This window comes from Nicotiana attenuata, unplaced genomic scaffold, assembly GCF_001879085.1.
Source record: "Nicotiana attenuata strain UT unplaced genomic scaffold, NIATTr2, whole genome shotgun sequence".
NCBI classification, from domain to species: domain Eukaryota; kingdom Viridiplantae; phylum Streptophyta; class Magnoliopsida; order Solanales; family Solanaceae; genus Nicotiana; species Nicotiana attenuata.
This window is the reverse complement of record NW_017670375.1, coordinates 467,900-494,751: the sequence shown is the minus strand read 5'-3', so window position 1 is coordinate 494,751 and position 26,852 is coordinate 467,900. Positions and strand designations below refer to the sequence as shown.

Genomic DNA, 26,852 nt, shown 5'->3' with positions numbered 1-26,852 from the left:
AAATCGAACTTACGCTGGGTACGAGGTAAGCCTACAATGAAATCTATATTGATTACTTCGCATTTCCAAGTCGGAATCACCATAGCTTGCAATAATCCATCGAGTTTTTGATGCTCAATCTTGACCTACTGACGGTTAGGGCACTGAGCAACAAACTTTGTTATATCCTTTCATTCCGTCTCACTAATATATTTCCCTGATATCATGATACATCTTTGTTTCTCCTGGATGGATAGAATAACGAGAATAATGAGCTTCTCCCATAACCTGCCGACACAGCCCTGCAACATTAGGGATACATAATCGTCCTCGATATCTGAGGACCCCATCTTATGTAATCTCAAATGGTGTCTTCTCCTTCTGAGGGGTTGTATCCGTATAATGAGCTAACACAGGATCCTCGTATTAGCATTCCTTCACTACAGTTACTAAAGAGGATGTTGTTGTGTCCTCAATAGTAATTCCGGTATCACCTGAATCCAATAATCGAACTCCAAGACTGGCTAGCTGATGAATCTCGTGGGCTATTCCCCTCTTCTCTGGCTGTAAATACGACAGGCTGCCCATAGATCTACGACTGAGGGTGTCGGCTACTACATTCGCCTTCCCCGAATGGTATAAAATATCAACGTCATAGTCTTTAAGTAGCTCCAACCATCTCCTTTGACGTAAATCCAATTCTTTTTCTTATGATCGGTATTGATATCAACATGATGCCATACAAGTAGTGCCTCCACATCATTAGTGTATGAATCACCGCGACTAACTCTAAATCGTGGGTCGTGTAATTCTTCTCGTGCTTTCTTAGTTGTCTAGAAGCATAAGCTACAACCTTACCATGCTGCATTAGTACAGAACCCAATCCAACAACGGAAGTGTCACGATAGCTAACATAACCATCTGTCCCTTCTGAGAGCGTTAGAATCGGTGATGAACTTAATCTGTCCTTTAATGCCTGGAAACTCCGTTCGCAAGCATCAATTCATTGAAACTTTGCTCCCTTCTGAGTCAACTTTGTCAAAGGTGCTGAAAGGGAAGAAAATCCCTCTACAAATCTCCTGTAATAACCTGCCAAACCGAGAAAGCTAAGAACCTCCGTCGGTGTCGTGGGCCTAGGCCAAGTCTTTACTGCCTCAATCTTTTGTGTATCAACCCAGATACCTTCACCCGAAATGATATGCCCAAGGAAAGCTACAGAGATCAACCAGAATTCACATTTAAGGAATTTTGCATACAACTTCCCTTTTTAAAGAACTCTAAGCAGAATACGCAAATGATATGCATGTCTCGGTGTTTGAACAAGAATACACCAATATATCATCAATAAATACAATTACGAACAGATCTAAAAAGGGTCTGAACAAACGGTTCATCAAATCCATGAATACTCTTGGGGCATTGGTCAAACCGAATTACATGACACGAAACTCAAAGTGCCCGTATCTGATCATGAATGTTATCTTCGGAATATCTTTCTCCTTAACCCTTACCTGATGGTACCCGGACCTCAAGTCTATCTTCGAGAAACACTTGGCACCTTGCAACTTATCAAATAAATCACCAATCCTCGGGAGGGGGTACTTATTCTTGATCGTTACCTTATTCAACTGTATATAATCTATACACATCCACAAGGAACCACCTTTCTTCCTCACAAATAACACAGGTGCTCCCCACGTGACGTACTAGGTCTGATAAAGCCTTTTTCAAGCAAGTCCTTTAGTTGTTCATTCAACTCTTTCAGCTCTGCGGGGGCCATTGTATAGGGAGGAATAGATATTGGTTGAGTATCTGGTAGTAGGTCAATAGCAAACTCAATTTCTCTCTCTAGCGGAAGACCCGGAAGCTCATCGAGAAAAACATCGGGAAACTCATTAACCAAAGGGATGGACCGAATGGTTGGTGACTCTACTTTCACATCCTGAACCCGAACTAAGTGATAAATATAGCCCTTTCTGATCATCTTCCTTGCCTTGAGATAAGAAATAAATCTACCTCTCAGCGACGCCTTATTGCCTTTCCACTCCAAAACAAGCTTCCCTGGAAATTGAAATCGGACTATCTTTGATCTATAATCCATGTTGGCATGACAAGAAGCCAACCAATCCATGCCCATTATAACATCAAATTCTACCATATCTAACTCGATTAGGTCCGCTACTATAGATCGACTATGAACTACTATTATACAATCTCTATATACTCGCCTAGCTATCACTGGGTCCCCAACAGGTGTGGACACCTCAAAAGGTTTAACCAACTCATGTTTTATTCCAAACTTACTAGCAACCAACGGAGTAACATATGATACGGTGGAACCTGGGTCAATCAGTGCATATACATCAGATGAGGAGACTGATAATATACCTGCAACAACATCAGGTAATGACTCATCCTGCTAACGGATAAATGCGGTTCTGAGGATCGCTCGAGCTAGATGCTCCGCCTCTGCCTCTACCACAACCCATTGGTGCTTGTGAACCTTTCCCAGAGGGGCGTACTGATGATGACAAACCAGCTACAGATCCTGTTGGCTGAGCTATGCTTGCATCACCTCTCGTCGTGGCAATCTCTCATAACATGGCCCGGATAACTATAAGTATAACAAACACCCAACCCCATACGACACTGCCCGGCATGCTGCTTACCACACTGGGCACATCGTGGCAAGGGCGGCCTTATCTAACTTGACTCACCCCTATACTGAGAACTTGAGGCCCTGGAATTCTGACCAGGCCCTGAATATGGAACGATCAAATCTCTTACCGCCAAACTGAGGGGGGCACTAGCCGATGGCTGGGCTAGATGCCTCGGGTATTGTTGTATCTCACCACCTCAAAACTCACCAAAAGGACCCGAAGACCTCGCTCTCTTATTCTAGGCCCTATCATGCTCACGATCGACTTTATGCTTCTGCTTACGCTCCTCTACACCCTGAGCGTATGCCTGAATATGAGAAATATCCATGTCTGGCTAAAGTGAGACCGACATACAATCATTAAGCAAGTGCGGTGATAACTAGGGAATATGACGCATTTTACACTCCTTCATGCTCAAGTTTTGATTAGAAATGTGTACAAAATAGTCCCAAAGGCTCAAAGTTGTGCTTGATTGTAGGTTTGATCACAAGGTGACAAGGTGTCAAAGATCAGCTCAAAAAGGAGTGAAACTTGCACAAGTACCAGGACAAGACAAAGCTCAGGCAAAACAGGGCCAGTGCGGCCGCACACCATTCTGTGCGGTCCGCACAAGTGAGGTTCAGAGAGGCTGCTATTCAGGCACAAAGTCTGGTATCAACGCGGCCTAACTCGATTTAGTGCGGTCCGTAGAGAGAAGGTTCAGAGAGTTGCAAATTTCAAGTTTGAAGCCCAATGCGGTCCGCGCTCCATTTCATGCGAACCGCACTAGAAGCCACTGCGGCCGCACTAGACTTTGTGCGGTCGACATTGCCCAAGTTCAAAGAACTAGAAATTCAAGTCAAGAGCCTTAGTGCGACCGCACGTGATTTTGTGCGGTCCGCACTAGCCCCGCAGGGGTATTTTCGTCCGACATTTTTAGCCTAGTATAAATAGATTCTTTTCCCATTTTTAGGTAATCAGATAGTTTTTTACGTAGAGTTGCGCTCGTGACTTGGATTATTTTGCTACTTAGAGTAATTTTAGCTTAATTTTACCATTGAATCTTCAAGTTCTTCTTAGTAATTAATTATTATGAGTTTATCTTCATCTATTTCTTTGTTTTTTCTCTCTAATTATGAGTAGCTAGACCCATAAGCCAGGGTTGTGGCTCAACCCTAGTGTGGGCAATTGATGGGTCTTGCATTTTAGGGCTTGATTGACTATGGGTGTTTGATATTTGGGCTAATTTCATGTTTTATTGCTAAATTAGTGGTTGCAAATACTAGTTTGTGTTTAGTTGACTTTTGCTCTTCTTGAGAAAGAGAGCCTAAGTCTCTAAATTTAGTCCAACAAGGAATTGGGGCGTACTCAAGAGAATTGATAGCCCCAATTAAAGGGTTAAACCGAGAGATCGTAATACCCGACTTGAACCTTAATCGCTTGTGCAAATTTGCATACCCAATTGGTCTTGAGAATGTCAATTCGGGCAAAATCACTCGAACTACCGAGAGGTATAGAGTGAGTAGAATCGATCAATGGTTATACCATACTCCCCAAATGTGTCAATCTAGCTTTAGACTTAAGAATCCGTCAATTGACCACCTAGGCGAAAGTCATTACCCTAGTGCCTTTTAATCATTTGAAAAACTCGCAATAGTTTAATCCTAGCTTATTTTAGTTTAATTGAGCATTGTAGTTTTATAAAAATTAGAATCATAATTAAAACCAAAAATGTATAGAAGTGCAATTTGGAGCAAATACACAACTCCACTTTATATAGACACCCAACTCCAATATCTAGCTCTCTGTGGAAATCGATCCCGACCCTAAATCGAGTAAACGCTGCTTCGACCCCTCTCTCGCTACTCAATAGTAGTGCAGGGTTGGCTTCAATCAACTTTTTGGCGCCGTTGCCGGGGAGCTAACGGTTTTGGCTATCTATCTAAATAGTTTTGTGTTTTGTTCTTCTTTCCTTCTTTGTTACTAATTTGTGTGTGTCACAACTTCAGGTACAAAATGGCATTAATTGCTAATGACCCTCTTGGAAACGTGATTGCGCGTGAGGAGGTTGATGACAGTGGAGATGAAGAGGTGCCTCTTACCTCAAGGACAGCGTAGAGGCCGCCAGGCCAATGCAGATGAGAACATTGCAGACCCTCCTCCGCCACCTCCCAGAGTGGCTCCTAGAGTTCTTCCCTACCAAGGCTATGCAAGTGCAATTGTTCCGCCCCAGATCCAGGCGGGCAATTTTCAAATAACCAATGTGATGCTGACATTGTTGGAGCATCGTGGGTACTTCACGGGCGCTGCCACTCAAAATGCTTACAAACATCTCAAGGGGTTCGTGGATACCTGTTGGGGGAGCAAGCAAACCAATGTGTCCGAGGATGCACTTCGATTGAGGCTCTTCCCATTTTTACTTAGAGGGAAGGCATTGGATTGGCTTGAGCGACTTCCCAACCATTCCATCCCAACTTGGGATGAGTTGGCGGATATGTTCATTGCCAAATTTTTCTCACCCGAACACATGGCAGCACTACGGGATGAGATCTTAGCCTTCAAGCAAGAGCCCACCGAACCATTATATGAGATTTGGGAGAGATATAGAACTATGGTGAAGGAATGCCCCAACAATGATATGACCGAGGCTATGATACAACAGACCTTCTATCGGGGCATCAATACAACGAATCAATGCATAGTGAATCAATTGGCTGGGGGTAATTTCATGAAGCTGCCTTATGATGAAGCTTGTGCTATTCTTGACAAGATGGCTCACACATCCTCCGCTTGGCAAAGTAGAGCCAATGTGCCACAAGGTGACCCCACAGTCACTCATTAGCACAAAGAAATACATGACCATGGACAGGCTATAGCAGAACTTACAACAACAATGAACCAATTAGCAAAGGCACAGTTGCAACAAGTTCAGAATCCTCGCCAAGTAAATGCCATGGAGGGTGTCAACATGCTTGTAAACAATAGAAGAGAAAGAGGCCAACAGAACCAAGGGAATTCGGATCAATTTGATAATGATTGTGGTGGATTCCAAGATGATTGTTATGATGGGCAGAACGAAGAGGTGCAATATGTGAATAATTACCAAGGCCAAAGAGGCAATTCTTCTAACCAACAACAACAATGGAGATTCCAGGGCAATTGGGGTAACCAACAACAAGGCAACAATAATTGGAACAATCAACAACAGGGGAACAACAATTGGGGAAATCAAAATAGCAACCGGAACAATCAGGGAAACTGGGGCAACAATAACTTGGGGTGGAAACAACAACAACCAGGGTGGATGGAACAATAACCAAGGAAATCAGGGGCAAGGCTTTCAAAGGCCCCCAATGTACCAACAACCGAGCAACCCACCACCTTTTCCATCCCAGGGTCCTAGTTCTTCCAACAATGAAATGGGTATAATTGAAATGATGTTTGAACAGATGATGAAAAAGAATGCTGACTCTGATGCGCAATTGGCTTCTCACAACACTTCAATCAGGAATTTGGAGGTCCAACTAGGCCAAATCTCATAGTCTTTGAATACTCGCCCTAAGGGGGCTCTACCGAGTGATACGGTGGTTAACCCAAAGGGTGGTAACAATCATGTTATAGCGGTAACTACAAGGAGTGGACGAGGCGGTGATGTGAATGCCTCCAAACAAAAGCAAGTTTTGGGTGATGAAGTTGAGTTGCAAGAAGATGAAGTTCCTTTGGTGGTTGAGAATGTGGTTGATGAAAATGTGAACGAAGAGGTGAGGATTGATATTCGAGATGCCGAGGTGGAAACACAAAATGACGTGAACCCGTCTAGGGAACACGTAATAGACATACCGGAGTCGGTTGTGCCAAAAGCCAAGGCACCCTTGCCTAGGCCACCTCCACCTTATCCTCAAAGGCTAGCCAAGCAGAAAAATAAGAATCAGTTCAAAAAGTTCATTGACATGATGAAGAGCTTATCCATCAATGTGCCTTTGGTGGAGGCTTTGGAGCAAATGCCTGGCTATGCTAAATTCATGAAAGATTTGGTGACAAAGAAAAGATCCATGGACTGTGAAACAATCAAGATGACCCACCAAGTTAGTGCTATAGTACATTCAATGGCTCCGAAATTGGAGGATCCCGGTGCTTTCACTATCCCTTGCACTATTGGAAGTGCAGACTTTGCTAAAGCTTTATGTGATTTAGGGGCAAGCATCAACTTGATGCCCTACTCAGTTTTAACGACTTTGGGTATTGGGCCACCGAGTCCAACTTCCATGAGATTGCAAATGGTAGATAGATCAATGTTTTGAACGTTGGCAATAAGCCTTTGGTTTTCTTAATGCCACAGTTCTTTCCAAAGGTGGAATTTGTGTGAACCGGGTGGCTCTTCCCAATGATAGATGGCATGACAACCATCTTAAGGGTTTGAGTCCGTTTTTCTTTTTGCTTTTAGTAGTTAGTGGTTAACGGTGCCTCAAGCAAAGCTTCACTTGGGCCTAGCACATTTGCCTTTGATCTCATGGTCAAAAACAAATTATTGTGTTTAGAATGGTAAAAGTCGTGACCCTGAGACTCTTGTGTTGACCGATAATCATCAAGTGGTTTTTCGGGACCATTGAGTGCTCAAATCTTATCTAAGGTCGTTCTGGGCCCCCGACTCTATGTCTTTAGCAAACCCATAGCGTGCGTGGTGAGAAATTGCATTGCAAGTCCAAGTCCCGAGCCATTGGTCTAGAACTTGCCCTGAATGTTTGTGGAGGCGAAATCCTGAGTGAATTTTGACTTGAGACATGATTATAGGCTCTCCTTGATCCAAATGATAGATTGAACACTTCCATAGCCTACCAAAGATAAAATCCCTAGTCAACCCTTTTGAGCCTTAAACCTTTTTCCTTCAAGAATCATGATACAAGCCTTTACCCGTTCTAAAAGATACCCTCTCTTGGCACCCGATCTTTCCTTAGCACATGGCAAAAGTATAAGTTTGGGGGGAGAGATGAGGATTGCAATAAAGTGGTAAAAAGGTACAAAATGAAGAAAAGGAAAGGCAATGAAAAAGAAAGAAAAGCAAAAAAGACAAAAAGAATACTCAATGTGGAAATGAATAAAAGGGATTCAAGAAAAGCAAAGAATGAAAGGTGTGGAAAATTGAGAAAGGAGAAAAGATTTGAAATGTATAAGAAAGAGTGACAGTGTGTCTCTCTAACCCCTTGAAAGAAGTGAAAAGACTCAAAAAGTCAAGTGAATTTGTGCCAAAATGGAACAAAAGAAGTGCTTAAGGGAAGATGAAACCTACTGAGACCAAACATTGCCTACCCAGAACCAAAAGCCTTCACTATGTCTCCACAAAAGCCCTATATGATCTCTAGTTGAATGAAGCTTACATTAGTGATGACTCACATAAGGGGCAAGCATATGGTACTTAGAGCCGGACTTGTGACTTTTCTTTTTGAGAGATGAGTGAATTTTCATTAACCTCGTTCTGAGTGTCACTATTCTAAAGGTGAGGTTTGCTTAGGGAGAGCTGAGGATGTGTGAGTTTGGGTTCCACAATGACCAAAGTAATAGAAAGAGTTCTTTGATGTGTCGAGTTAACTCTTGATGCTCTTGTGTCACACTTAATCCATGGTGTTTGAAAGAGTAAATGTTGTTAATGATTCATTTGTATTGAGGGCAATTGTTAGTCCCAATTGATGCTAGATGAGGTCACTTTAGGATAGCTGAATTTTCTTGGATTTTCTCTTAAGGGGTGGGTCTTATTTTGTTTGCTTGAGGACAAGCAAAAGCTTAAGTTTGGGGGAGTTGATAACTAGGGAATATGACGCATTTTACACTCCTTCATGCTCAAGTTTTGATTAGAAATGTGTACAAAATAGTCTCAAAGGCTCACAAGTTGTGCTTGATTGCAGGTTTGATCAACAAGGTTACAAGGTGTCAAAGATCAACTCAAAAAGGAGTGAAACTTGCACAAGTACCAAGACAAGACAAAGCTCAGGCTAAACAGGGCCAGTGCGGCCGCACACCATTCTGTGCGGTCTGCACAAGTGAGGTTCAGAGAGGCTTCTATTCAGGCACAAAGGCAATGCGGTCGCACGAGGTTTTGTGCGGTCCGCACTAGGATTAACGCGGACGCACTCAATTTAGTGCGGTCCGTAGAGAGAAGGTTCAGAGAGTTGCAAATTTCAAGTTTGAAGCCCAATGCGGTCCGTGCTCCATTTCATGCGGACCACACTAGAAGCCACAGCGGTCGCACTAGACTTTGTGCGGTCCGCATTGCCCAAGTTCAGAGAACTGGAAATTCAAGTCAAGAGCCTTATTGCGGCCGCACGTGATTTTGTGCGGTCCGCACTAGCCCCGCAGGGGTATTTTTGTCCGACATTTTTAGCCTAGTATAAATAGATTCTTTTCCCATTTTTAGGTAATCAGATAGTTTTGTACGTAGAGCTGCGCTCGTGACTTGGGTTATTTTGCTACTTTGAGTAATTTTAGCTTAATTTTACCATTGAATCTTCAAGTTCTTCTTAGTAATTAATTATTATGAGTTTATCTTCATCTATTTCTTTGTTTTTTCTCTCTAATTATGAGTAGCTAGACCCATAAGCCAGGGTTGTGGCTCAACCCTAGTGTGGGTAATTGATAAATCACTTTGTAAATCCTTAAACATTTATAATGTCATGCACATGCATATAAATGTCGTGTCATGCATGGGTATAGGTGTACATAACATCATCAAGCCTATGAGGGCATCCTATCATATCATCTCGGCTACTGTGGACAAAATCATCAGCATGTACCAGCTGATCAGGTGGTGGTGCGTATATAATGCCGTAACTTTTTCTGATATCCCATATACATATGAATACATATATATACGCTTAAATAACGCCATATGGTCATTGGTCAATGTACATGTATAAATGAATGAAATGCATAAAAATATGTTAATAAGATCAATATATTTTTCGGATAAACTTTATCAACTACGTATTTTTCGGAGACCCATGAACAGAAGATGTGATAATAAGATACATGGGAATTAAAGAACCTAGGCACCTCTAATTTTTCTATGAATAGAGTCATTTATGGAGTTATGCATTTGCTCGACTCGTTTGCATCGTATGGATCATGCCAAAAAGAAAGAAGGGATAGACTTAACATACCTGAACCGATTCTCTTAGAATTTGCAATTCACGCTTTACAGAATCAACAACCAACGTTATCTATATTTAGTATGGAATTGTTTTGCACTTTGAAGAACTCACGACCAGCCCACTCTCTAAAAGAGATTCAACTGGATTTTAAGGCACATATGAATTCATAATTGAAGAAACATGAAGCAAACTAATTGTAGTAAGATGGCAACTCAAGATTAGCCCACTCTTCTAAGAGTATTCAATTCTTGATCTTTAATCCTTTTTTACTAAGGAATAAGCGTCGCACTAGTTGTAGGAAACCTTTAGTGGATGTGGCCCACTTAGTGGATGACTAAGCCACTTTAAATTCTCCAAAATGTGATATCTATGCAAGACTTAAGAGTCATTTTAAATGTGATGAGGTGCTGCCACATTGTTTTATGTGGGGGGGGGGGGGGTTATCTTATCCCATAATTTTTTAGTTAATTAGGTAATATCCCGTTACCAAATAATTGACCAATTACCCATATAATTAAAAATTATTTTAAATACTTAAAATACTACTCACTTGTAACATACTTTATGTACCCTACCTATCATGGTTATGGGGTACCTTGTATGACACTAGTCCATAAATATCGGGTATTATAGCTCAGACTGTATTCTATCACATCTTGACAAACTTTGACGAAACTCACTTTTTTTTATTAATTTACCCTTTAACCTTCACGGCGCTTACTTATCGATTGTTAGTAATAGCATAAATGCTTATAACCTCAAAATAATCTCATCCCCGAGTCTACGTCGATTAACTGAAGACGGAACTTTAATGTACGAAATCGCAAGATGTAACACCATAGACCTCTTTCCTGCCTTTGTCTAGTTGATGGGAAGGTCTTCTGACGATTCACTACTTTCATCGTCGGTTTTGAGACAATCTGAGTCAATGGAGGATTCCGGATCTACGGTTTCTTCAGGATTGTGGGTTTTTTGGAAACGTCTGCTTTGCCTGGTGGCAGTGGAGGAAGGAAGGTTTCTTTTCACCATTGTGAGGAAATTTTTTTTGAGAGAATGATGAATGAAACAGAGAGAAAAGGGTTCTTATCTAGGCGTTTGGAAGGTTGAAGGGTTACATTGGTTAAAGGAAAGGAGGATTCGGAAGGAAGTGACTCGTCTGAGGAGATATTTCGGCGGTCTGATGGAGATTTAATTATTACACTTACATCAAAGTAAATATACTACACGGTTAAACACAGATAAGAAATGAAATAAAATATTTTAAACACATGCGAAAGATTTGTTTCACAAAATAGACATAATGCCAATCTTTTTTCGCACTAAACAAAATCTTTCTTCTAAAGAGGTTATGTGAAAATATCAGCAAGTTGAGATTCAGCGGTAAGATGGGATTTCTTTGGATCTGACTGAAATCTTGCACACTTAAACACACTGAACATTATATCTGGTCGACTAGCAGTGAGATATAATAACGATCCAATCATTCCTCTATACATCTTTTCATCAACACTTTTTCCAATGTTATCTTCATCAAGCGTAGTTGTTGGACTCATTGGAGTCCCAATGGACGTAGCATTCTCCATGTAAAATTTCTTTATAAGTTCCTTGATGTACTTGGTTTGGCTGATAAAGATCCCTTTGGGAGACTGAATTTGAGTGCTTAATAAACAGAGTTATATCGATATTACCTCGCTTGAAACCTTGATTTAGAATAAAGGAGATTAATCTTTCATACCAGGCTCGGGGAGCTTGCTTGAGTCCATATAGAGCTTTAGTCAACCTAAATACATGATCTAGGAAAGTATCATTTACAAATCCTAGAAGTTGCTTCACATAAACTTCTTCAGAGATGTATCCAGTTAGAAAGGCACTTTTTACATCCATTTGAAATAGTTTGAATCCTTTATGAGCAGCAAAAGCAAGTAATATTCGAATAGATTCCAATCTTGCTACAAGTGCAAATGTTTTATTGTAGTCGATTCCTTCTTGCTGAGAGTAACCTTGAGCAACTAGTCGTGCTTTATTTCGTACCACTTGTCCGGATTCATTTAACTTATTTCTGAAAACCCATTTAGTTCCTACAATAGAAGCATTTGATGGTTGTGGAACCAATTTCCACACTTTATTTCTTTCTAATTGATCGAGTTCATCTTTCATTGCTTTGATCCAGTAGTCATCTTTCAGTGCTTCATCCACTTTCTTTGGCTCAAGTTGAGAAATTAGAGTCGTGTGAGAGTTGAGGTTTTGAGATCTCCTGGTAGTGATTCCTTCCTGTGGATTATTTTGTTGAAGAAGATTCCTGGATGTGCTCCTCAGTTGACTGATTCTGCTGACTAGTTGACTCATTTCGGTACTATTCCCTACAATAACAGACTTAGGGACAATAGAAATTTCCTCATCTTCAAGAAGTTTTTCTTTCCTTGAGCGAGGATTAGTATCAACAAAAACAACATGAGTTGATTCTTCAATGCATAAAGTTCTTTTATTGTAAACTCTATATGCTCTACTTGAGGGAGAATATCCAAGAAATATACCTTCGTCGCTTTTTGGATCAAATCTACCCAAATTGTCCTTTCCATTATTGTGAATGAAGTATTTGCCCCCAAATGGGTGAAAGTAACTGAGGTTGGGTTTCTTAACATTCCATAGCTCATACAGAGTCTTTTTAAGAATGGGTCGAATCAAACACCTGTTGATAATATGACATGTTGTGCTCACAGCTTCAACCTAGAAGTGGTGGGGTAGAGAGTTTTCCACAATGATGGTTCTTGCCATGTCCTGTAAGGCTCTATTTTTATGTTTTACCACTCTATTCTATTAAGGCGACCTTGGCGAAGCGAAATTGTGAGAGATTCCTTGGTTATTGCAAGAAACTTCAAAAGCTCTGCTTTCAAATTCTCCTCCGTGATCACTTCTGATAGTGGAAATGTAGTATCTTTTTTCGCGTTGAACCTTCTTACAGAAAACTTCAAAATTCCTTAGCGCTTCATCTTTATGACTTAGAAAAATAACCCACGTAAATCGAGAAAAATTATCCACAATAACAAAAGTATATTTTCTGCCACCGATACTAGCAGTTCTAGTTGGACCAAACAAATCCATATGCAATAGTTGAAGAGGTTTAGTAGTAGAAACAATGTTTTTGATTTTGAAAGGTGAACGAGTTTGTTTTCCTAGTTGACATGCATCACAAATATGATCTTTTGAAAAATCTAGTTTTGGAAGACCAATGACAAGATCGTGTTTAGAAAGTTTTTGAATGGTATGGGCATTCTAGCATGTCCAAGCTTTCTGTGCCAAACCCAAGGATCATAAATCATAGAAGCAAGACATATTTGATCGCCAAGGCTATCTATATTACTGATAGTATAGACATTCATGTCTCTGTTGCCTGAAAGAATAACTTTACCTGATTCGTCTTCTATAAACCAGCCATGTTTCTTAAAACGAACCGCATAGTCATTGTCATATAGTTGACTGATACTGAGAAGATTGTAACCGAGTTCATCAACCAGGTATACTTCGTCCACATCACATGTTGAGCTTATGGGAACTTTTCCAACTCCAATTACGTTTCCTTTTGATTGATCTCCAAAGGTAATTGTCCCTCCATCTAGTTTGGTGACTGTTTTGAATAATTGTTTGTCACCGGTCATATGTCTTGAACACGCGCTGTCAAGATACCATTTTCCTTTTCGATTCTTTTTGCGGTATTCCTGCAAAACAAAGTTACTTGTATTTAGGTACTCAAGACTACATGGGTCCTGAATGGTTTGATTTCTAAGTGTTAGCTTGACTAGAGGATTTAGGTCGCCAGACCCATCTCCTATTGTCCTTGAACCTGCAACAGTTAGAAGTGTGACCACGTTTTCCACAATAACAACACGATGGATTTTTGGGATTTTCAGAGCCTCTTTCTGCTCTGATTCTATTCCTGCATTGGTTAGTGTTGTGACCATTTTTACCACAATAAGAGCATACATGAGAGTTTCTGGTTCTAATCAAAAAGTTATGAGAACTAGTTTGATTTGATTTGACAGAAGTATGACTTGTGAATTTTTGTAATCCATTCAGTTGAAGTTGAAGTTCATTAACTTCTTCTTGAAGCATGTCACGCTCAATTTCATAAACTTCCAGCTTCAAGGCCTAACCTTCCTTTTCTCTTTGGATTTTTCTGAGTTCATTTAGAACTCTTTCAATATCTACAAGAGCAATATCAACAAATTCTAGAAGTTCATAAGAGTTGGGACATGTAGGAAGACGTACCTCATTGATTCCCTCGTCTGCCATAAGACCAAGTTCACCTGAGTCTTCTTCCTCGTCTGCTCCTTCGTCTGCCATGAATCCAAGCTCTCCTGAGTCCTCATTGCTATCTTCTTTTATGGCCATGAAACACATATTTGCAATTTCTTCATGGTCAAATTCTTCTTCATCACTCCAGGCTCCAAAGGACTTCTTCTTTTGAAGGTTCCTGCTGAGCTTCTTCCTCAGTTCGGGACAATCAGCTTGAATGTGTCCATATTTTCCACATTCATAGCAGATACATTATTTTCATTATTCGTCCTTCCTTTTCTGAAGTTTGATTTACCTCTTCTGCTATTTTTGTTCTTCCTCGTCATGCTTGTTACAACTTGGGAGAGCATGGCTATGTTTTCATCATGTTCTCCTCCTTCCTCTTCTTCTTCATCTTCTAGTTCTGCCATAGTTGCTTTAAAAGCAACTATTTTTTTTCTTATTGAATTTTCCTGTCCAAGTGAGTTTTCTCAAAGGCTAATAGATCACCTCTAAGTTCATCATAGGACATTTTGTCAAGGTCCTGACTGTCCAGAGCAATGACCTTGGGCTGCCAAATTGTGGGTAGACTTCTAAGATTTTTCTAACCTGTTCTCCGCTCTTTATTGTTCTACCAAAGGATTTTAGATCTCCAAGAATTTTGCTGAACCTGGAGAACATTTCCTCTGCTAATTCTCCATCCTTTATTTGAAATAGCTCATATTCACGAACCAAAAGATTTATCCTTGTTTCTTTTACCTTGTTGGTTCCTTCATATATGACCTCCAATTTTTCCCACATTTCCAAAGCAGATTCACAGCTTGAGATCTTTTCATACTCTTCACCACTGATTGCATTATACAATAGATTTTTTGCTTTAGCATTCACAGTTATGACAGCAGCTTGCTCATCAGTGTAATCATCCAAATCAAGTGGATCAGTTAATACTATGACTTGACCATTCTCATCTTTATTTGGCGGAATTGAAGATTTCCCTTTTTAACCACTCGCCAAACTTTGATGTCATAAGACATGGTGTATGTTTCCATACGAACTTTCCAATGAGAAAAGTGTTGTCCGCTGAAATATGGAGGTCGTACTTGAGAGGTTCCTTCTAGAAATAATGCACCAACGACTGTGTTTGATCTCATAATCTTTTCCTCACTAGCTGTTAAGCAAAGTTTGTGAGCCTCGCTCTAATACCAATTGAAAGTACAAAGGGGGGTGAATTGTGGTATATTAAAAATTGGTTGACTAATTGTAAGTTTAGTTGACTAGGTTTTAAGCAGAAAATAGGTAAAGTGGAGATGAACCAAACGAATTGAAAGCTAAACAAGACACAACAGTTTTTATACTGGTTCGGTACTGGTGTGGTACTTACGTCCAGTTTCCCTTGGGTCACACGGGTTCTCTTAGATCTTGATAAAGAATACAACAATGATGGTTTTAGTTCATTCACCACCAACCATGATTAGCAACAGTAATTTTTGGATGTTAACACAACTCTCTTTTGTGTTCTAACTCTTTCTATCTTTTGTGACACTTGTAAACTCAAGAATACAGTGTTTGTGCTAAGAACTAGAGAGACTTAGAAGACAGTGTTTGTAGTTGCGTAAGTCTTCTTATTGAGATTTGCAGTCTTCTTATAGGAGAGTTTGGGAGCTGTTGCAGATTGATCTTGATTGAGGCACTAAATCCTCTAAGAGATTTGACCCAAGTGGTGCCTCCGAATTCTGCACTTGAGATGGGCTGGATTCGTTTATGTCCTTCCTCTTTCATGTCCTCATTTCATGGAGTGATTTGAGGCTTCGATTTGGTTGGTCAATCTTCTAATATAATACTTGAGGAGAGGCCTCATATTCTGGAGCTGCACTTGATATGTTTCCTTTGTTAGACAGACTCGATGTCCTTTGATTGAGACTGAGATGGCGGGACTGATTTGGTTTCCTTTTCTATGGTTTGACTTCCTTTGATTTAGCATCGTCAAATCTTAACTTCCTTTATATTGGCTTGACTCCCATTGTTTTAGCATCATCAAATCTTCGATCTTATTTCCCATTTGTTGATGCCCTTGATGGTGTCTTGATTCCTGCAATCAAAGTAGATAGGATTTAACTTTGCACAATTATCATCATTGAAATTTAGATGTAACATCATGTTGTATATCCACTTTTTATTTTAGAGTTAAACAAATTTTTATTTATTTTTGCTAAGGATACGTGTGGATATTTGTATTTGCTACTCATTGCATTGTGATAAAGCACTTTTATAAAGTTCCAATTGAGCCAAAATTCTTTTTATACTAAAGCTTATCTTAGCATGCACTAGTCAAACAAACTTTGGGGAAAAGAAATCAAAAGTCGATTCATAGTAGGAATGCCAAGAAAAAAAAATGAAGGGAAAAGCCAATCTTTATGAGAGAGGTTTTAATACATCAGCTTACAACTCAACTTAATAAATTCAAAAGTTGATAGTGTAATACTAAAATACTAGAGAATATAAATCAGTGATCATGATACAGCTGTATCCCCCCCCCCCCCCCCCCAAAAAAAAAGAGTAAAAAAGAAGAAGATAAAATGTAGTATAAAGTGAACCAATCTCAAGAAAATAGTACAAGTTAGAGCTTAGAATTAAGGGGTATGACTGTAGAAAGGCAAACTTAAATGAACGCCTACTGTGTTGTTATTTTTTGGTAAAATCTCATGAATCCGCAGTTTATGGCAGGGCTGCCCGACGAGTTTTGTGACCTAAAGCTAAACTTTACGAGGGGTCTTAACTTTTTTTTAAAATTATTTATTTATTTGAAGTCTATTTTCTAGCGTTTCTTAAATACAAAGTTATTAATAATTTTCTTATAATCAATAACTTCTAATAAGTCTTTTTTAATTACCAATATACCTAACATTTAACCTTTATTGAGACATTGTTGATCTTAGGTGAGATTTAATCAATTTTAATTTTGATTTTTTTTTGCTGAAACGACGGAAACAAGAGTTTTTAACATTATTCCATAAGTATAATAAGCATTGGAAAAAGAATCAAATTTTTTTTATTTGACCGAGTGTATTAATTAAACCGTTATCTTCTAATTGCACTATTTTTCTTAATATTTTTAATTCTGAAAATAAATCTAAACTATCAATATCGAATTGATTATTATGCTTTAAGGAACATTCAATATTAAGGCAATATTTTTAAAAAATTTTATTATCTAGTGATCTTAATTTTTACCGCTAAATAGAAAATCAAAAATGTTTCCGTATGCTTCGAATTGTTCAAATCTATTTTGAAAGTGAAAAAAATAGCCTTGTCTACTATGTATAAAGTAATCAACTCCAAATTACTCTTCGAAAGATTTTGAGATTTTATTATCAACATTCTCATCAAATTGTTATTTCTTATACATCATACGTTTCTTACGAAATTCGGGTTCGATATTCATTTCAAGTGCAATTTTCTTGGCAGAAATCATAGCAGTTGCAAATCCTTCTTCTCTATACTTGTTAAAGAAAGAAATCAAACTTTTTCACTTAACAAACCTTTTTTAAAACGTAAAAATTGCACGGGGCGCCCTATTTGGTCGCCCCTATTTAACCTATATATACCCATTTTTTTAAAAACTTTTAACTTGTACCCACTTTTTATACAACTTCAGCCCTCTTTCTCCTCCTCCTTCTCCTACTTCGTATTCTTCTTTCTTCTTCTACAACGATCCTCTAGAAAAATATGCCTCTAAGTGATAACAGTTTTAACATTTGTCGTTTTTTATATCAGTCAGAATATTGAGTGCCAATTCTTACTACTTAAAGTTATATATTTTTTCTCGTTTAATCACCACTTCACTGACACATGTTAGTTCTGCAGGCTTCAACACAATACAATTGTGTTATTTGAATCCAGCAAGCTGCTATGCTATGTGTTGTTGTCTCGATAGAATTCTTCGATTCCTCTAGGATTAATTCCCGAAGATGGCGAGACCAATGCGTTGTCAAACTTAAACGTGAGTGAAAACTACGGATACCTTGTATACTGCGTACATATTGGATAAAAGAAAGAAGAGTTTGGATCAGATAGCATAAAACATGAGAGCATAAAACATGCTGAAGTTAATCAAATATAGAACAAAAACTTCAGCTCTAGAGCTGAAGTTCCCCAGTGTGACGACCCGACCCGTCGTCTCATGAGAACCGCACTATTTCCCCCATTTCCTGCTTTGTTATGCTTCATTATCAGTGTCTTGTGTGAACGAGTTGAATTGGGTTGATTTTTGGAAGGAAATGAGACACTTAGTCTCTTTAAGGAAGGCTTGTTTTGGAAAAGTCAACCGGATGTTGACCTATAAGTTAGAGGGCTCGGATGTGGATTTCAACGATTCGGTTAGCTTCGGGGGATGATTTGTGACTTAGGAGTGTGATCGGAAGTAATTTTGGAGGTCCGGTATAGAATTAGGCTTGAATTGGCGAAGTTAGTATTTTGGCGAATTTCGATTGATAGGTGAGATTTTGATCCGAGGGTCGGAATGAAATTCTGAGAGTTGCTGTAGCTTCGTTAGGTGATTTGGGATGTGTGTGCAAAATTTCAGGTTATTCGGAGGTGATTTGGTTGGGTTTTTGATCAAATGCGTGTTTCGGAAGTTTTAGAAGAACTTAGGCTTGAATCCGATGTAAATTTGGTAATTTTTATGTTAGTTTTGGTGTTTTGAGAGTGCAACTAAGTTTGAATGATCATATGTGACGTGTTAGTATGTTCGTATGCGTCCCCGAGGAGCTCGGTGAGTTTCGGATAGGTTTGGGCTGCGTTGTGCTCGTTTTTCTTATGCTTCGACGTCGTTTCTTCAAGCATAAATGATATCATATTGAACAAATGAGCTCCGATTACTGTTTTGAATGAATCATTAGATCCGTATCATAATTACGGACCCGTAGCAAAAAGAATCATCAAATTTGGACATCGTATGAGGATTTTATGGCCATTTTACCAAGGTTGCCCAGATTTTTAGGTTAATGACGAAATTGCCCCTGACGGCGTATTAAAAACCTGCACTATTTGCAAATCTTAAAACCTACATATATCCTTCATTATAAGGTCAAATTGAGTGATTCAAAAGCCTAAATTCATTAGAATTTTACAAGGAATCCATTGGAGCAGTAAAACGCGTGAACAATATACCTATAATGAGCAGGTCGAGTTTTCTTCCAATTTTTGAACGGAAAGAAGCTTCTGAGACGATTTTTAAGAGAGAAAATCAGTGGGTATCACAGAGGTAAGTGATTTGATGATTAAAATCGTTTATGGGCGATTATAGACCATAATCCCAGCCTTTAATTCATGAAAAATAGTAGAAAAATAGGATTTTGGGGCCTGAGATTATGAGACCTTTAGGGGTCGATTTGAGGGGTCAAACGGATTCCGATTTTGGTGTTCTTTATATTTATGGAATCGAGAGAAGATGAAGAACACTTTTCTGTAAAAAATTCTGAGTTTCGAGAAGTGGGACCGGGGCTCGGGTTTTTTCAATTTTGGGATTATTGATGTTTTTCGATTATTTTCGATTGGTATTGATGCTATAGCATAATGTGACGTATTCGTTGTGGTTTTGGTCAGATTCGACGCGCGAGGAGGTCGATTTGAGAGGCAAGGGCATAGCGAGCTAGGATTTTGGCCGGCTTGAGGTTAGTAATAGATGTAAATGCTGTGTTGATGGTTTGAAACCCGAATTTGCACATTGTAGTGCTATGTTGAGGTGACTTGCACGCCGGATAACGGGTGTGGGGTAGAGCACCGTCGGGGATCGTGACTTGGTCCGTCCCGCTTAATAAAATTACTAGCTAATTGATTGAAGCTTAGTGAGATCCTTATAAAAATGATTAATTGTCATAATTTGGCCTCGTGCCAACTGATTAAATCCTTTAGGGATTGTTTTTACTGGTTTCTTACCATATTTCAGAAAATTGAACTCAGTCCTAGTATTTAGTACTGTTTTGCAAACTCAGCCACTTTTTCTTAAAACTAGAAACTTAAATAATATTTCTAATGAAGTTTGGGCTGAATATTTTTATATTATTGTGCCCGAGGGGCTTATATGATTCTGGACTGAGTATGGGATCGGGCTGCGCGCCGCAACAGTATTATATTGATATTGATATGAGGGTTAGGGCCTAATGGATGCCACGAGATGGCTTGATATGGGGCTTGGGGCGTAAGGGGCCCCTCCCGGAGTCTGCACACCCCCAGTGAGCGCCGTCGACGATAAGTAAATGGAGCGGGCTGCATGCCGCAGCGGGTACTAGAGAGTACCGTACTATTTGTTGCATGTCTTAATTGATTGTCATTCATTTACTTATCTATTGCAGCATCATTGTTTTTATTGGTTTATTGAGTTGACATTATCTGGATTAAACTGCTGTAATTATAGCTTACATTGTGCCTATCCAGGATTTCTTACTCTCAACTCTTATTTATGTTTATTACTCTCTGGGTTGGAAGTACTCACATTACTCCCTGCACCTTGTGTGCAGATCTATGTGCACCCACTGAGGCTGAGTGAGGATTTCTCTGCCGAGCATCATATCTGGGAGCATCAAGGTAGCTGCATGACGTCCGCAGTCCTGATCTTCCCATCTAACCTATTTGCTTTATTTCCGCATTTCTTTAGAGCAATATGTAGTAGGTTGACACCCGTGTATTAGAGGCTCAGACTTGTGACACCGGATTCTTCGGGCTGTGTAGTAGTATTTCTACTTGGGTTTTCCGCATGTTTTAATTATATTTCAGAGTTTCAGTATTATGACTTAGTAATTATTTGTGTTAATTGAATCATGAACTGTATAAAAAGGGTTAAGGTTATTGAATTGGTCGGGCTTGCCTAGCAGTGTGTTGGGCGCCATCACGACCGGGGTTGGGGTCGTGACACCCAGTTACAAAGACAAAAACTTCAGCTCTAGAGCTAAAGTTTTCCAGTTACAAAACAAAAACTTCAGCTCTAGAGCTGAAGTTCGCGAGTTACAAAACAAAAACTTCAGCTCTAGAGCTGAAGTTCGCCAGTTACAAAACAAAGCTGAACTTCAGGCCCGGCTACTAGAATGCTGAAGTTTTGCGTGATTGTCTTTGCTACTTCAGACCTGTATGCTGAAGTTATGCGAAAAAGCGGGTACGCTTGTAATTTTTTTTGCAAAGCGGACACAAGTTAAAACGTGACACAAAAAGCGGGTATAGATGCAAGTGCCCCATTTAAAACTTATACACAACCTATTAAGTGTAACAAAAGATGGGGCCTTAAAAATATGGGGCCTAAAACTTTTACTTTACTTGCTTTATGAAAAGGCCGCCCTTAGTTCATGGTGTCTATTTACTCAATGACAATCCATATCACCAACTTCTAGAAAATTTGTAATTCAAAAGAAAGATGTAATATCCTTATCTTATTCTAATTATTTATTTATTGATTCTTTTAAAGTACCTCTTGGAAAATTAATGCGCACCTACCATAAGGATATACGGATGAATCAACTACATGTTGGGTTGTTGAGATAGAATCCGAAAGCCCAAGTTTTCCCACATCTATGACATGATTGCATGCATACTGAGTATTGATAATCAATATTCTATTTCTTTAAACTGTGTATCCTGACCTTTCATACAAGTATCAATTATAATTATTGCTCAGATTTAGATCTCGGACTTCGCTAATCAGGAACAGATTAAAAATAAAAGAATATTACTAATACGGGTGGCAGACTAAAAATAATAAGATAGTAGTAGTAATTAACCGAAGAGGGTATCACCTAAAGTGGGATAAAGGGAATATTATTAGTATGGATTGGCTGTTTGTAGGGGGTGTTCATAAAAACCCGAAAAACCGAACCAAACCGAAAACCAAACCAAACCGACCAAAAAACCCGATACTTTTTGGTTTGGTTTGGTTTTGGTTTTGAATTTTAAAAACCGATCAAATTTGGTTTGGTTTTGGTTTTAATCAGAAAAAAACCGAACCAAACCGACTATAGGAGTAGCTATTTCAAATTCATTATTACACCTATATATATGTATATTTTTATATAAAGTTTCAAAAATTTAATGGTAAATGTTAATAGTTTGCACTTTTAGTATAGTTCTTTACCTTTACATTCTAGTTTGATTGGTAGTTTTCTTTTGTTAAGTGTAAGAATCCATTTCGTGTTAAAAATAATATATTTTTAATTGAGTCCTTAAATTATTCATCACTATTTGATTCAATTATCATCAATATATCTTGGTAAATAATAGATTTCTCAAAGGGCAATTGATTTGATAGTGTTACGTTGAAAATGTGGTCTCCGGAATATGTGTTTGGTAGTGTATGTCTTATATTTAAGAAAAAACCGACAAATAACCGAAAAAACCGAAAAACCGACATAAACCGAATCGAGAAAAAATCGACTTAATTGACTTGGTTTGGTTCTAACATTTGAAAAACCGACTTACTTGATTTGGTTTTTTTTTTTTAGAGAAAAAACGATCCAAACCGAACCATGAACACCCTGGCTGTTTGGGCAACAAAGGGAAAGTGTGCGTAAGATTCATGATTATGGTGTGATTAGAAGCTACCCAATCCCAATTCCCCATAATGCCAACTCAGATATATATTTCCATTAACAATCATTCTCCCAATGGGTGAACCGATTGCTTGAACCGGTAAAAAAGGTAAACCGTGTTTGGAAATGCGTCAATATACAGAGTTAGTTGTATATGACTACTCTGTGTTTGTGTGTATATATTTGGGGATAATCCTTGTGGGTGTTTTTGCCAACGCTCTTCTAAGCTAACACCCTGACGACACTCCCTACCTACGGTCAAACCACGAATTCTCCTAAACTTGACTCAAACTCCTTCTACTCACTCTTTTCACTTTTATTAGATCTCCGATTCCAAAGGTGAATTCATGTTCTCTTTCTTAATTTCCGCATTGTTTCTTATCTTCGCGTGGATCTTGATCCCATTTTTCTTCGTTAGCTTTGTTTGTTTTCCTTAATTATGGAGATTTGATAATGCGCTTGCATTTTTGCTGTCCATTTTGATTTCTTTGGGTTCAATTTTGTTTATTTGGGAGAATTTACATTTCTTCCGGTGCCTAATCGATGACTTATGTATAGGCTATGTAAATAATTATGTACATAATGTGCTCTGGATCTGATGCTGTTAGGCTTTTCTTTTCTTGTCGTCTTTGCTTTTTTTCCTTTCTTACGGTGCTTTTGAGTTGCAAATTTTTGCGTAGGATTTCGTATTTTAAGTTTTATTTAACTAGTGCTAGAAGCTAGGGTGTGTATGTAATCCATTTTGTCGTTTAGACACCTCTTGGAATTCCGTGTCATCTTCTGCAGCTATGAATTTGCTTTTACGCCCGACTTTCCGGGTTACATCTTTGTTTCTTTCTTTAGAAATACAGCTGGAATGAGGTTTTTGGCTACTTGTTCTAGGTTCCTTTCCCCTTCCAAATGTCTCCGCTTACCTATGTGTTCGAGTCAAAATCAATTATTTGTTCTTATTTAGTGAACTTTTTAATGCATATGCAGAGTTTGAGTCAAAGCTATTGGATTCCCAGAAGTAATCCTCCACATCTGCCCCTATATGCAGATATTAAATAAAGCTACTATAATTTCCTTTTGGTCCGGTAACCTTTTTTTTTTTACCTGTTACATATTTTGACTTGTTAAAATCCTAGACGTGGCTCAAGCATCAGCAAAAGTATATGTGACAGGGAAATGTACATTTGATGCTTCACTGCAAAGCTAGAATAAATTTGAATTCCTTGTTTCTATAAGATAATTGAAGAGATAAAGTGACGTAGAAGGAAACTAACACGTATGAAATGTGAATGGAAACGCATTATGTTTCAACTTTTCCTTCGTTATTTTAACCTGTAATCATGCCTAAATGTGTGAGAAAAGTCTAACTTTCCTGTCCTTTTTTAAGGAGATGGAGAGAAATAGCATTCGTTTATGTAACTCCGTTTAAACCGCCCTTATCCAATCTACTGATACCACATTATTTACCAAAAGAAATGAAAAATTGAATGGAATTTCCACCCCTATTAAATGATCCAGCCTGGGAAGTAGCTGGAATTTTTGTTTTCTTTCCCGCAAAATAGCTTTGACTGACTTTTCTGAACCACTTTATGACTTCAGTTAATCTCAAGATTCACGTATAAATTTGGCAGTTTGCTACAACCCTTCCTGCAACATCTGCTAGTCTCTTTTTTAATCCACTTTCATGAATTGGTAAATCCTTTACTTCAAGTTGAACACTATATGAATGACTATCTTTATTCGCTACCTGTCATGGACAACCGACTGAACATATAGGTGAGGGTGATAGTGAGCTTTCATCATTGCTTCTTCTGTACGGTTGTAAATACAAGGTTCCATAGTTCTGCACGCATCTTCCTTTTGGCTGGATAAATTTGGAGAGGAGAGAGCCCATTTTTAAATGCAGTATATGTTTTCTTCTCTTACGTCTTCTGATCAACTGTGCTGAAATTCTGCCTGATTCTTAGCAGGAGCGTCGAAAAATCGGGATGAAGGCACTTATTCTTGTCGGAGGGTTTGGTACTCGGCTGAGGCCATTGACTCTTAGTGTCCCAAAGCCATTGGTTGAATTTGCCAACAAGCCCATGATTTTGCATCAGGTAACCTTTAGGAGAACTCTTGGTTAGCCTCGTGTATTTTCAGTCATATGGTAGATTATGTCATAAAGATCACTCTAACTGCACACCTACTCAAAGAAATATGCCTTTTAGTCGGATTGCTAATCTTGTTTTTTATCCTTTTAATTGGTTATGTGGATTTTGAGAACGTCATTTCACTATTCCAGTTTGTACTTTATCATATAAAAGAATTCGGAATATCTTATTTTCCACCCGGTAAATTCAAACTATATTTGTCTATATGACTCCAATATTTTCTTCCCGCATACAAAATTTCAAATGACCTAAGCTCTGGAATATCTAGGGCTTCATCACCCTGCCTCTGCCAGGTCATGATCTCTAAAAGAGAATGAGAAATCTCAATAGGAGTTTAATTGTGCCTTGCACTTTCTGTATGTTCTCCTTTTCTTTCTATTTTTGCTATTATATCAAAACACCGATTTTCCTAAACATTTTGTACGTCAGATCGAGGCTCTCAAGGCTGTTGGAGTGACTGAAGTGGTCTTGGCTATTAACTACCAGCCCGAGGTCAGCATCTTTCCATTTAGAGATCTAAGTAAGGCTAAATCTTTAATGAGCAACTAATAGAATATACAAACTCCTTTCGATGCAGGTGATGCTTAACTTCTTGAAAGAATTTGAGACAAAACTTGGGATAAAGATCACATGTTCTCAAGAAACTGAACCACTTGGGACTGCAGGTCCCCTTGCTTTGGCTAGAGACAAGCTGGTAGATGATTCTGGTGAGCCGTTTTTTGTTCTTAACAGTGATGTTATCAGTGACTATCCTTTCAAGGAGATGATTGAATTCCACATATCCCATGGAGGTGAGGCTTCTTTACTGGTGACTAAGGTAAGTTATCAGTTACATTTCTGTTTGAATTTAACATAGCGTGGGTCTTCCTAGATTTATGAGGGGGATGTTGAGTATAAAAGGTAAATTTCACTGGTTGATACAGGTGGATGAGCCTTCGAAATATGGTGTTGTTGTCACGGAAGAATCCACTGGCCAAGTTGAGAGATTTGTGGAAAAGCCTAAGTTATTTGTTGGCAACAAGATCAATGCTGGAATTTACCTGCTGGATCCTTCCATTCTTGACAGAATTCAATTAAGACCAACATCTATCGAGAAAGAGATTTTCCCAAAAATTGCAGCGGAGAAAAAGCTATATGCAATGGTCCTACCTGGGTTTTGGATGGACATTGGACAGCCAAGGGACTACATCACAGGCCTTAGACTCTACCTAGATTCCTTAAAGAAGAGATCTTCACCGAAACTGGCATCAGGTTCTCACATTGTTGGAAATGTCTTAGTGGATGAAACTGCAACAATTGGAGAAGGATGCTTGATTGGACCAGATGTTGCGATAGGCCCTGGTTGCGTGATTGAGTCTGGGGTTAGACTCTCACGTTGCACTGTGATGCGTGGAGTCCGTGTTAAGAAACACGCGTGCATCTCAAGTAGCATTATTGGTTGGCACTCAACTGTTGGACAATGGGCTCGTGTCGAGAACATGACCATTCTCGGAGAAGATGTCCATGTTTGTGATGAAATTTACAGCAATGGTGGAGTAGTCTTACCCCACAAGGAGATCAAATCTAGCATCCTGAAACCGGAAATAGTGATGTGAGAGTAATTTCTAGTGCTAGAAAACAATAAGTTATATGTTCAGTTTGTTCAAAATGTATTTTCCTTTTCCTTTATTTGGTTTTGTATTTCTTCCTCTTCAATTGTAAAAGTACGGGAAAGTTGAGTGATGTAAGGTGATGTGCTGAAGGGTTGCTGTTGTGAAAGGTATGAGATGTTGGAAGGTCTGTTTATTTTGTAATTTTCGGTGTATATACAAATAAAGAACTCTACTGGATGTTGTGTTTAATTCGTTTGATTAATCATGTATAAATTAGTAGCTCCAATTTCTTTTGAACTTCTCTGGTTAATTTCTCTGTAGCTTAAAATGGGGTATTTCGTCGCCCTTCCTCTTCAGCAAGGCAATGGTTTACTAAATGATGAATGATTGCATCTGTATGGTAAACAGTGTACTTGGTTGAACAGACTCATGTATGTTACTTTATCTCTAGTGTCCATGTGATCTCTGGATAAGAAAATGTGGAGAAATGCAAAATTAAAAAGAAAAGAGG

At 38.9% G+C, this 26,852-nt stretch overlaps 1 protein-coding gene across 5 annotated transcripts; it reads left to right on the top strand.

The window, feature by feature from the left end:
- Positions 1-22,786: 22,786 nt before the first annotated feature.
- On the top strand, positions 22,787-26,638 carry LOC109238571 (mannose-1-phosphate guanylyltransferase 1). Of its 5 annotated transcripts, XM_019405057.1 has the most exons (6): positions 22,787-22,944; positions 23,584-23,681; positions 24,567-24,695; positions 25,179-25,241; positions 25,327-25,566; positions 25,673-26,638. In XM_019405057.1, exons 3-6 carry the CDS (start codon positions 24,585-24,587, stop codon positions 26,342-26,344), a joined length of 1,086 nt encoding a protein of 361 aa, XP_019260602.1. In that variant the 5' UTR covers positions 22,787-22,944; positions 23,584-23,681; positions 24,567-24,584; the 3' UTR covers positions 26,345-26,638. The 5 variants fall into 5 exon arrangements, with proteins under 5 accessions (XP_019260602.1, XP_019260599.1, XP_019260601.1 ...); XM_019405054.1 differs by lacking the exon at positions 23,584-23,681; XM_019405056.1 differs by lacking the exon at positions 23,584-23,681 and having other exon boundaries at positions 24,564-24,695.
- Positions 26,639-26,852: the final 214 nt, after the last annotated feature.